Source organism: Topomyia yanbarensis, chromosome 2 (assembly GCF_030247195.1).
Source record: "Topomyia yanbarensis strain Yona2022 chromosome 2, ASM3024719v1, whole genome shotgun sequence".
In the NCBI taxonomy this organism is placed as follows: domain Eukaryota; kingdom Metazoa; phylum Arthropoda; class Insecta; order Diptera; family Culicidae; genus Topomyia; species Topomyia yanbarensis.
In genome coordinates this window covers 151,587,432-151,600,385 of record NC_080671.1, presented here as the reverse complement: position 1 = coordinate 151,600,385, position 12,954 = coordinate 151,587,432, and the positions used below count along the sequence as shown (strand labels likewise).

The 12,954-nt window shown below is 37.3% G+C and overlaps 1 protein-coding gene across 1 annotated transcript in view; it reads left to right on the top strand.

Annotated features, from left to right (window-relative positions):
• LOC131681771 (cytochrome P450 4C1-like) overlaps positions 1 to 10,718 on the top strand; it is a 56,621-nt gene extending 45,903 nt beyond the window's left edge. Inside the window, exon 8 of the mRNA XM_058962804.1 lies at positions 10,287 to 10,718. Coding sequence (XP_058818787.1) covers positions 10,287 to 10,560 — 274 coding nt within the window. The 3' untranslated portion in view covers positions 10,561 to 10,718. The remainder of the gene's footprint in view (positions 1 to 10,286) is intronic.
• The last annotated feature ends 2,236 nt before the right edge of the window (positions 10,719 to 12,954 follow it).

The following is a 12,954-nucleotide window of genomic DNA, read 5'->3' as shown; positions in this document are numbered from 1 at the left end:
CAAAATAATTGGGGAAATCCCCATATAAAATCCCATACAAACTTTGAGCGCAATGCGCAAATCCGGGAAGCAACCGACAGCTCCCAAATTTTGCGCATGCATTTGGGACTACAAAAGGAACTCGAAAAGTGCTGTACTGAAAAATGTCATATGTGGAGCTACTCTAATGTCCAGTATGTAAAAAAGGTTTACCCATCCCCGTTACAAAAGCAGGATTTGTTCACTACATTCTTGACAAAATGGTTCAAAGGTACGCTTCTATTTGCATGTTTAATTGCCTTTCTCCTATAAAAAGGCTATGCAATCACTTTAAAAATTGACTTCTTAAACGAGGCCCGAAGGGCTGAGTCTCTTATAACATTCGACTCAGTTCGTCGAGTTCGGTAAATGTCTGTGTGTGTGTATGTATGTAACCAACAAATGCACATCGATTACCCGGAGATTATATCAAACTTAGTCTCAAATTAAAGTTACAATGTTCTCACAAGTCACGCATGAAATAGGGTAATTTGGGGAGAGATGCCGCACATTTCTTAAATTCGATCCTGCATCAAAGTAAACCATTCAATATTTGATAAAATAATTTTTATCAATTGCGACAAGTTTCAAAAATGCTGTGAAATGGATTTTGTTATGAAAAAAAAATCATCAAATTTCCATGAACATTTAAAAAAGGTCATTGCTGGAGAGATACCGCATGTGCGGGTGAGATGCCCCTCCATGGTCACAAACTGAAAAATGTTGAAGTCTGATTACACGTATAAATCGGCCAGCACCAATTTCTAGAATACCATTTCTAGAAACATTTTTTTATTCAACATTTCATTTTTTTTTTCTTTTGCAACTGTGTGTAACGGCTAAGTTGGACTAACTTAATTAAGGGTACTATTTATTTAGATGTTTATGCGAGCGATATTTTGGTAGGGGTTCCGTAAAAGCAGTTTTTGGTTGTTTCTTCCAAAAATGTATTTATATAACTTTGGTTTGTTCTTGAAAGATTCATTTCAAAAAGCAAGAATTCGTCGAAATTTTCATTTTTACCCCAAGATTGACATCACTACAAATCAATGCGTTTACTAAAATTAGTGCCTTAAACTTTTAAAGTTTAAAGTTTCTTTAAGAATTAACCGAAGTAACTAAAACTTAGATACATATCGCCCGTTCAAATATATAGATAAATAGACTCATATTCCTATATATCACTGTGTTAGGTCCGTTAGTTTGTGGATATACCTTATTAATAATCTATACCTGACGCAAATGATCATATAATGATATTCCGAGGTGAAAAAATCCATTTTAGCTACATATTCTCTGCCATCGAGTGCGGCATCTCACCCGGAATTTCGATGCGGAATCTCTCCCAATTGTATGGGAGAGATGCCGCACGACGACATTTTCCTCTGAAATTATGGATGACCATGCTCATAATCAGAATGCCTTCTAAAAGGTCTCAGCTATTCAACCGATACATGATTTACCAAAAAAAAAATCGAACAATTTAAAAAAACGAAATTTTAATGAGGTACTGAAAAACTTTCAGCACTCCGTGATGCAACTGGACGCACAAAATCATTAATAAAATTTTTGTGAGTTAATAATAAAGATTATTTTATATCTCCAGAGTTGTAATTCTTCGAAAGACAAACTCACAATATCATATTACCGTATAAAAGTGAACTTATATACGAGATCTAGAAAGTTCGGCATCTCACCCGACGCGGCATCTCTCCCGAAATTACCCTACCCATATTAGTCGGTATCTAAAAGATGTATAAATTCATAAAATGTGTTCTAAACTGCTTGGAATAATAGTTTCAGCACGCTGATGCCCAATCAAACCCACATAGTCTACTTTAGACACCTTCGGTGAAACCCGCAGCCCCTGGGAAGTGGCTAAGTTCCTAAATTTAATTCACATCTGCTTCTCAGAAATGTCTGCCTCGATTTTCTCAAATTTAGTCTTAAACGAAAACTACAGCATCCATATTGACTGATATCAAATTCCATTGGAATCGAAGCTCTAGTTCCTGTATTACGGGTTGAAGTATGCGGTCACATGCGAAATTACCATTCAAACCGGAGTAATCATTATACAGGGTGTTTGGTTCATAGTTAGGAAACTCTAGAGGGACGATTGATTGTCGCATTTGAGGGGAAAAAATCGTTCTACACACACCATCAAATCTCAACGTTACTAAGTTTTTGAACTTTTTGTGTTGAAAACTTTGTTGTCGTGAAATACATCTAACTCATAACGTAAACTTTGTATTTCAAATCTTTTAGGTCCATTAGATAAGTGAGAAAATTTCCCATTGATTGATGTCCTCACATGTTGCAGTTAATGAGGTTAAGTAACCTCTTTAAAGCAGTTTATTTATTATTATTATTATTGATTTTTCGTTCTTTTATCGAAAATCGTATTAGTTAACGTCATCATTTTAATAATTCAGATTGTTAGTCTTGGAGAGCTGCATAATTTGTTCTTTAACATGGTACACTTATCTTTTCTTGTTTTCATGTGTTTGGGTTATTGAACTTGGATATTTTTATATCATTTTCACTATTACTAGCTCTAATTGTCAAAGTATGGCACTTATTATACCTCTTTATCTTCTCATTCGAAAGTCAAGAAAACTTTACAGAGAAAAATGTAATAATACCTTTCAGTTAAGTGAATTTAGTATTCTTTTAGAAGTAACTAAGTTTATAGTTATTATAATTATTAGCATTTTCGCTAATTTTGTTAACATAGTAAATAATAAACATCACCATTATTATCATGGAATGAATGCATGTCAGCAAGTTCTACAATCCTTTATTTGACTCTATTCAATAATCTCTTTTTGTTTTGACGCAAAATCATTTTTATGATTTCGTTTCAGGAAAGAGTAACAGTGTTTAACAAAATTTCCCTAAAATAATTTAATCCAAATACGAGTGATTCTTTCACAATAGTTTACTAATTTCAAGCTTATTTTAAAGTAATAACCTAGTGTAAATATAATTTACACAACAATCTACAGACTTTTACAGACATTTTAATTATTCATCTACAGACATTTCACAAAAACATGTGGCATCGCTGAGAAAGGGCAAACAAGTCTACAGTACAGATGCCAGTTTAATGGTGTATTGAGGCTGTGAACCATTTGGCGATTTTTTTGGACTTTTGGTTGGAGTTTGACAGTGCGAAAGTTATTTTTTCTTGAATGGAAAAATTTAACCGAGAGAGCGAACCATTTCAAAAGTTGACATATGGATAGTTATTTAGAATTGACAGCTACGATGATCACAAGTTGGTAGAGGTGTGAACATTTGTCGATATTTTTAAAATTGTTTTTTTACTATTACATTAAGTATGACAGTCATAGCCTCGAAAAGTAAACATCCACATCATGAAATAACTCAAACAAATCTTTACACAACACGTTATCGTTTCCATCTTTATCCCTTAATTTTGTATTGAAAAATATTGACAGCCTCAATTAGCTACAGAAAATGTTTCCAACTTTTTATGCTGCATCATGGATAAAATTTTAACCATCGAGCTGTCAAATGTAACTATCGCTCTGTCAATTTTAGCCATGCTCCAGAGTAGGGTTATTTTGCAAATAACTTTCGAGGTGTCAGATTTTGACTAGAAGTTGGGAATTTCGCCAAATGGTTCACAGCCTAAAGCATTCCCTCAGTCCTAGGAGAACATCGAAAAATATTGAGTACATGTTTTTTATGTTTAGCTGATATATTCGCCGTAAATCTCATCTAAATATTAGTCTTTCCTCTAAATTATTCACAAAATAACACCTAATGCACATACATAGGTATAAATACATTTTGTGCACTTGCAAATCTCTTTCAATTTGAAATGTTTTCAAAATGAAACCATACTTTCTTATCTGGCATCGCTGCGTGTTACCCAAAAGTTTTCTACCCAAAATTAGGTAACGGCTCACGGCTGGCAAGCGTGTGTATCGCCATCATATTTCGCAACCCCGAAGTGAAAGGTTTGTCCAAGTGAGCTGGAGTATTTTCGAGAACAATTTTCTTGTTTTATTCCACGTGAGGAATTTCGCAATTTCTTTTTTTATTGGACGAGAGGTATTTTGTTTTAGTTTAGTGTTTAGTAAAAGGAAATAAGGTAAGTTTAAACTCTACACTACTCGATCAGTTTCAGTTCCGTGCGCGGACGGCAATATTCATTTATACACTTCCAATGCGAGCGTTCACGCTTGTCCGGCACGGCATTGTGCCGGGCAAGTGTAAATGCTTGCATTTGCATTGGTATATTGGCGTTCGTGCACGGTACTGAACCCCAGTTAAAATCATTCCGGAACCGGTTCGGATTCCTGAATGGAGTCGGTATGGATTCCAGCTCAACTGCTGCAACCGATTCCGACTTAATCGGTTTCGGAATCGGTTGTTGCATTTGGGTTGGAGTCCATACTGGCTCCATTCAGGATTCCGAATCAAGTTTCGAATGGTTTGACCGGGACGGTGTAAATTTGGCTCTTTTACTATTGGGATTTTCGATTGATTGACGCCGGTGTAGTGGAGTGCACTGAAACTTTCTAGCGGAAGTGCACTCCACTACACCGGTGCATATCAATTGAAAATCCCATATATATTATGACGATTTCGCTTGAGGCAGAAACTTACTCAGTTTCGGACCTACCCGGTCAAACCATTCGGAATTTGATTCGGAATCCTGAATGGAGTCAGTATGGATTCCGGGTCAAGTGCAACAACCGATTCTGAGTCGGAATCGGTTGTTGCATTTGATTTGGAATCCATAAATACTCCATTCAGAGATCCGAACCGGTTCCGGAATGAGTTTAACTGGGTAGTTGCTGTCAAACCGGCACTCCACTACACCGGTGCACATCAATCGAAAATACCAATTAAAAACGTTTGCTTGAAGCAACTAACCTGGGTTATTTTCTAGATTCTCAATCGAAAACGGCATTAGTATTCTGGTTGCAGTTTTAAACTGTAAAATCGAAGTAGCGACGGTTGTATTTTCTCTTGCTCTAAGCAAGGGAATCACGTGATGGGTTAGCACTAAACAAGCGAAGAAACGATTGTCGCTGATTGGGTTTTCTAGTTTTCAACTGTAACTGAACAGTAATGACACTTTTAATGAACGTGTAAGCCGTGTAATGATGGAATTCCCATACAATTCCAGTAATGTCATTATTTAGTGTAAGGACCCCTAAAGAGATGATGACAGATGCCGTTTTCAATGGCAGTGCACCGGTGTATTGGAGTGCACTGGTTTTGCATTTTCTAGCAGAAGTGTCAATGGAACATACCCAATTTTCTGCACTTCTGCTAGAAGGTGCAAAATCGGTGCACTCCACTATACCCGTGCAATCGAAAAGCCCAAGAGTGAAAGCTGAGCGGATCTGCACCGACTGCATGTAAAACTGTCTATCTTATGCAGAAACTACATATAGGGGGTGCTACATGCTTGAGGTGGATGTTTTGCGTATAAACTGTCACATTGGTATAAAATTTTCAAAAGTTTATGTAATTTTTTAATTTTTAAGAAAATTGACCATATCCGTATAAAAAATTGAAAGTAATGTGGAAGAAAACTAATTTGCTTCAAGATGGAAATACTTTTCTGAAAAAAATAGATGCTGTAGTATATCTTTTTTTTCTTTCAGAACAGGTAGAAAACCACTTCATAGAAAGTTTGTATGCTATGTATGTATCAAATTTAATATTATTTCTTCAAAAGGGCTAAAGAGATTTTTGTATACAAGCTTGTTTCGCTCATTATTATGTATGAGGGTGGAGAATTGACAATTCGCAAGATCAATTCAAATACAATTACCAATTTGCGGCAATCATTTCAACATAAAAAACAAATTTTTATGGTCATATATAATGGTTTACTTTTAGTCCATTAACTCATCAGTTAATTATACTGAGCTGAAAATAAGTACGTACTATTTGGAAACGGGGGGTGTTTGATTCGTGCATCATTAATATCGTTTAGGAACGTAGCATTTACTCGAACGAGGTGGAAAATTTCAAGTTACAGGATCACAATATGCTTAAGGGCGATTTATAAATTCTGCCACGCTATTAGGAGGAAAAGATATGACTAATTGTGACATAAATGGGAGAGGAGCACGTCATGTGCTTTGACGCAATCGGCCGTTTTACGCACGATTGCGCCATGTATATAGGAAATTCCATGGAACATGAACACTTTTGCAAGTAGCGGCATTAATGTGCTACTACAAAATGAAGGAAAACTAAAATCATTTGATTCGTATTAGACCAAGGATAAAAATAACGTGGTAATATGACAGAGACTTAGTGTTGGGTAATCTTTGCGTGACATAATTTATGAATGTTCCACAATACCACTTTTAAACTCATTGTTTGCGGTCCATTTTACATTGTCGACAACACTGCCGACAGCCGGCTGTTCGGAGTTCAAGTTGTTTTCGATGAAACAATTTCGATAGACGATTACCCAGAGTTTAAACGCCTAGAACATTTACGTATCCTTCAGTCAATAAACTATTCAAACATCTTATGCACGAAAGTATATTCTCAGTCGCATCGCTTGCTTGAAGCGAATCCTGACTAACAACCCGCCCACTACCAAATCAGTGGTACCTTATGGAGTGTCACTGAGTCGGGGCCTTCCGTTAAGTAAGTACCACATCAACACTTCCTTTCTCATCCCAAGTTACGGTAAAGATGGTCGTGGCCCGCAATGGTGGCTCTCAGGCGAAATTCTCGCTTGGACTGGATCAATTGTTATTCCCAAACAATGCTCCTCAAGTAGTCTGGCTGGAAATGAGAGTCATCAGTCTGCAATCTACGAAGTATACCGTGCTTACGCAACGCAAAATCATTTTTATGATTTCGTTTCATATGCAAAAACAACTATTTCGAACCCACTACATTTGTAATGAGGTCATGCTGTGTTAACTATTAAATAGAAGCGAAATAAAAAGCGATAGGGATAAAGTGTCAAAGACTGTTAAGGGGATCAAATGAACAATAGTAATGATTAACTTTGTTGATCAATAATTAGAATAACTACGAAAATCCCTAAAAACGCGAATTTTGAGTTATTTTACCAATAAAAGTCATTTATTATACTTAACTAAAAGATATGTTTGCATACATCAATAGGAAATTTTCTCAGCTTTTTTGGAAATAGCGATATAAAGCATATTTTTTAGACAAGAGTCTTTTAAGCACTTGCAAGTCGACTACAGGAAAAGTGTAGTAATGGAATTACAAAGAAACGAGAAGAGATAGAGATATGATGTTGAAGAACAAATTATGAATCGTCCCAAAACCCAACTTTTGGATAATAGATACTGTTATAATCAAAACTCATTATTTTGAGAAATTGAGAAGAAACAAAAACCTCATCAAAAACACTTTTAACTCACAACTGAGCTGCGGAATTGACGGCTTTGGCACCACCGAGGCTGGTGAACCATTACTGTTCTATAGTGTAGGTATACGAGCATAGCGTACCCGTTGCTCATTCTCTCTCTACCATTCGAAGAGATATCAACCGCTGTGCACTATTCGTTCTCCATAGCAAGCTGTACATGGGCACCCAGATTCTCTTTGCTAGCTGGGTGCAAATCGAGGTACGCACTATGGTGCCGCCCAGCTGTCCTGGAGAACAACGCACATAACTAGAATGTGTTTGTTGTCTTTTATTATTTTTATTCGAAGTATGTGTCAAGTTTTTATTAACTAGTCGACAAATTTTGAATAATAGAATAGTATAGATGTATAATGTTGATGGAAAAGGAAAAAAATATTGTGAGATTTTTTTCCTTTTAGTAAAATTTGAAGCTACCAGAAAACATTTTTGGATGTCTGTTGCAAAAAAAATCTCGGCTAACTTAGAATAAAGGCATTGAAGCCAACTATCAAGATTCATTTGGAGGATATTCCGAATAAAACTTTATTCGCCATGTTCGGAATAATTGCAGCGAACTATTGCCCATTTCTTTTTTTTTGTCTGTAGATAGACTTTCGTGCACATTTTTAAAGTAGCAATAATCTGTCCAGATCATTAAAGCACTAAAGCGGGATTCTAATTTCTTCCCAAAGACTGAAAGGCCTGTCTAACTTAACTATTCCTGCTCTACTTTAGACGAAGTTCGAAATAATTTCCTGATTATTAAATATTCCACAATATGATCAGAAGTCATAAACCTTGCTCATGAAATTGGTGGTTAATATTATATTTGTTAACATTTAACCAGTTAGCAGCATTAAGGAAAAGAATGTAGTACATCATAGTTTGAAACATATATTGTCCTTGCTAAATGCGAATAACTTATAACCACTTCGTTCTGGTTCACGATTATAAAATTCCAAATATTCGTAAGCTAGAGATACAATGTTACAAAAAAACAGACTATATGTTTTGGGCTGAGCATTTACCTAGTCATTTGAGGGACCAACATCCAAAAATCCGATAAAATTCATATCGATGTTTGATTATCCCTGGCTCATCGCACGATTTCCACAAATTTCATAAGCATCGTGAACGCAAGTTCAAATTTATCCCCCTCAAACCTCAACAGAATCAAATTAGCGGTACCTGTTGCCTAATGTCCGCTCCACAAGCCGTATGTTCTTAACTGACGTAGCGAAATACGCTGAAAACCGCTAATATGGCCAGATAAATTTTATATTCGGATTCAGTATTACACAATGAATATGAATGATGCAACAACTTGTATGTTCGTGAACCACATCTACCAAATAACCAACCAAGCAACAAGGAACCAATCTTCAAGAGAAAAGAGAATACTGATATACTCTCTCTCTCAATGATACTCACAACTGTTCATCGGTACAATGAGACACCGTTAAAAAGTTAAGGGTAACTTGCTTTTTTTAATTTTTGCATAATTGAGTAAGTTTCTCAGTCGACTTCATCAAGCACGTTCGCCTTGACTATATCATGCTACTACACGCTACTGGTCAGAGTATAGGAGGGGGTTTGCGGCTTTTGGGTAACGCGCACATCACAAACAAACTTGTTATGACAGGTTGTATTCTTATATTGTATATTCGAGTACATAATACGTGTAATATCTCAATGCGGCGAGAGCTCAATCCAAAAATTATATTCCAAATTGTTTTTTATATTTTTCTTTCCTAAAAGGTAAGTAGAAAGATTTTTATAATGAAAATCGTAATTGTCAAAAAATATCTATTCAAATTGACCTAGTTCGGAGATTACCATCTCATTATGGAGAAACGCGAAAAACTTCTAAAAAGGTCGTAATAAAGCAAAAGAATTGTGTTCTTAAAACAAAATTTAAAATAACTCGGGAACCACTACATTTCAGAAATTTGTTGTTATTAGCATTTTGATTTAAAATGGCGTTTAAAATCATATTCAAACAAACCTGTTATAATCCACCTAGTGGTGCAATTGTACCTTTCTCATTTGTCAAAACTACGATTCCATGGCTGGTTATATTCAATACAATTATGGATATACATATCCAGTACGATTTGCACATACATACAATGGATCAACAGCCAAGATCTTGTGATACTATGTGTCGACACTGAAACATCGCTTGAAACCACCGGTGGATTAAGGAGGAAGATATGGGGGGGGGGTCCGGACCCTGCCAAAAATGTTCAACTTTTTAAGAAATTTTAAACTAGTTTTAATTTTAAAGTAGCAACCCCTCATTGCATACTCCTACCTAAGCCTTTATAGGTCAATTGGGTTGACGATTTTTAGAGTGGTTCCATAACCTTTCTATATGAGAAAGGCAAAAATATGCCATAGTCCAAAAAAGTCAATTCTCGTAAAAAAAAAATTTCGAGTTTTCATCAAATCTCAAATTTTTCCTTACCCCCCTTTGAGAACTTTTCATTTCGATTTATATGGGAATTTGCTGTGTGGTCGCACTCTTCAACCCGTAACTCCGGAACCGGAAGTCCAATCAATAAAAAATCAATAGCATCCGATGGGAAGGTTGAACCTTTCATTTGAGACTTAGTTTGTGCAAATCGGTCCAGCCATCTCTGAGAAACAGAGGTGATATTTTTTTCCACATACACACACAGCCATTTTCCGATCTCGACGAACTGAGCCGAATGGCACATGACACTCGGCCCTCCGGGCCGGGATTAGGTTGACTGGCTGCTGGCTTAGTACTGTAACTAATTTAGTGTCGGATTCTGATGAGACGCAGTCGAAATGCAAATTCCATAAATCTGCACAATTTCTAATGGTTCTTTTCATTTGTTTTTAACAGATTTTTCCCAGATCCTGAGAAATTCGATCCCGATCGTTTCCTGCCGGAAAACTCGGAATCCCGCCATCCATTTGCTTATATCCCCTTCAGTGCTGGACCACGCAACTGCATCGGGCAAAAGTTTGCCTTGCTCGAGGAGAAAAGCGTTGTTTCATCTGTGCTGCGAAAGTTCAAAATACGTGCTGCAAATACCAGAGAAGAGCAAAAGATCAATCATGAGCTTATCACACGGCCGAAGGACGGAATCAAACTGTTCCTAGAGAAGCGTGCCTGAAGGGTAGTCCGAAATCATTCCGAAGCTTGATTTGGCCTGCTGATGCTTGTCGTGTAGCACATGTTAGCTTTGTTTAAAATATTTTTTTTAAATCCCTTTTTACTTACTTGTGAAGCAAAACACAATAAATCATTACTAATAACTCTAACCACAAATTATCATTGGTGTTGATGTATGTATTGACAATGTTCAACGAATATCACAGTTTAACTTCAGATTGTACCCTAGTGGGGAAATTCCGAACGGTCTTACCACAAAATACATATAAATACAGTTAGTGTGTAAATGGATAAACTACGATAAAGTCCATTAGTCTAAACACAATATACAATGTTTCTAGTCACGCTGCTGGCAACGATTCGCAAAACAAGATTGAACTCTCCCCAGATGGCATTGTTATCACTATTTACTATACGCCGTCATGCTCATGCTGGTGGTTATTTCACACAGCACAGAGTTTAAATTCGAAACTAGTTGAATAAATCTTGACTGGAAGTCTCGCCTTCCACTTCATGATCACACTCCCTCTGACAGTCCGCATCCAGCACTATGATAGTACATATGCAAAACACACAATTTTCACTTTGGGATTCCAGCCGTCACAACTCCCACGGACAAACAGACCCACATACAAACCCTCACAAACTCAACCGATGTTGCGGAGCATATTGCATTTGTGCCAGGCAAAAGTGCAATTGATCCAATGTTCGAGCGAGATAGCACATTCCATCGCCTACTCGGATTGTGCACAAATCGCTCTGCCGAGGGCTGTTGAGCATCAGCGCGTTTTAGCTGGAAACCCAAATCACAACTATCCGCTGTGTGTACGCCGGTGCTGCAAACGAACTCTATTTCATCAGGCATCCCAAACACTGCATCGGTTGGGCAGAGCGGTCTTTCGCATGCTAGTGGAAAAGACAATATACTGAAGAAATTATTGATAAAGCGTCCCGAAGTGCAAAGGAATGCCTTATAACTTTGACATGCGAGTTCTTCGTACAATCTAGCGCGTGTGATTGTTCAGATTTGACTTTAAGCCTAGAGGCATCTAGAATGTTATCCAAGATTATGACCGGACTATCGACAATGTTCAGAAAGTCAAATATTCACTAGAGAAGACTACATTGCGGGCTCGGGAGTTAGGTTCTGTGGCACGAAATTCACCTCATTGATCTCGTACCACTCCACAACACAACATGGCAGGAGGCTAAATCCGGCGAGAAAATCGAAGGCATTCCTTCGAGTGCACGTGTTCATTGACCGTTCTGATTATCACAAACGCGTTTGTGACCCCGTTTAAACGGGGTGATCCATTTTCCAGGGCCAGCTTCACACTTTTGGCCCGAGTGGGTAGTAAGATAAGCAATAGGGATGAAGTCTATAATTAGATATTTGTCGCATTTTTGCAATACATGTGTATTGCATTCCAATCACAAAAAATCGCTAAATCTGCTCATGGGGAAGGAGGAGGTGGTTTATATTTTTTACCTTTGCTACGTTTGTCAATAAAGCTAAAAGTTTTTTGACGTAGGACTACGTCTTTATTTTCGATATGGGGGTGCACTTTGCAAATTCTATAAAAATGGTATGTAACGAAAAGTGGTCCAATTTTAAACTCATATAATTCAGCCATCTCACGATAAATTTTCAAATTTTTTGTTCATATCGCCCCGAAATACTTCAAAGAATTGATTCCAATAGATAAACCCAAAGATTTTTGATATCATGGTATTAAAAACTCAAAAAATGTACAACCTAGTCAAAATATCGCGCATTTACACACAGAAGGTAACGCTTCCCAAATCCGGCACGACAGATTTGTGCACCTAGCGCGCTACGCTTCTATGAATGACGTCATCATCGACTATTTAAAGAACGGACTTGGCCAGACACGCTCAGTTGCCTGTTGAACGGCTGGCGAAGCAGATCACAGCGCTGTGTTTTTTACAGCCAGTGTAGCTGAGTTAAAAGTCCGTTACACTGGCTGTGGAGGTAGGCTACCCTGTGCCGTCCAACAGGCGACCGCTCCAACTGCTTCCTAAATGCCGCTGTAATGTTGCCAGTAAATTTTTGGTTTAACTAGCACATGTATTTGCTATTTGCGCTTGAAATTAAGTAATGTAGTGGTAGTAATGAGCTTCCCATTTTGGTTTAAACGCAAGTACAGTTTTTAAAACAGGATTTGATTAATTAGTTTAGCTCATTTAAGCAATTTTATCAATTCTGTAATTTAAAAGGAATTTTACGGAACTTGGTGAATTTGACACCACTTGCAACTGGTAGGGTTCGTCGCGGTTGCGGTAATTACAGCAACCGCGCGGTATTTACCACACACGCACCGCAAAAACAGCGGTGCGGTGAGACACTTTTTCTCGCGGATGCGGTGCGGGAAAT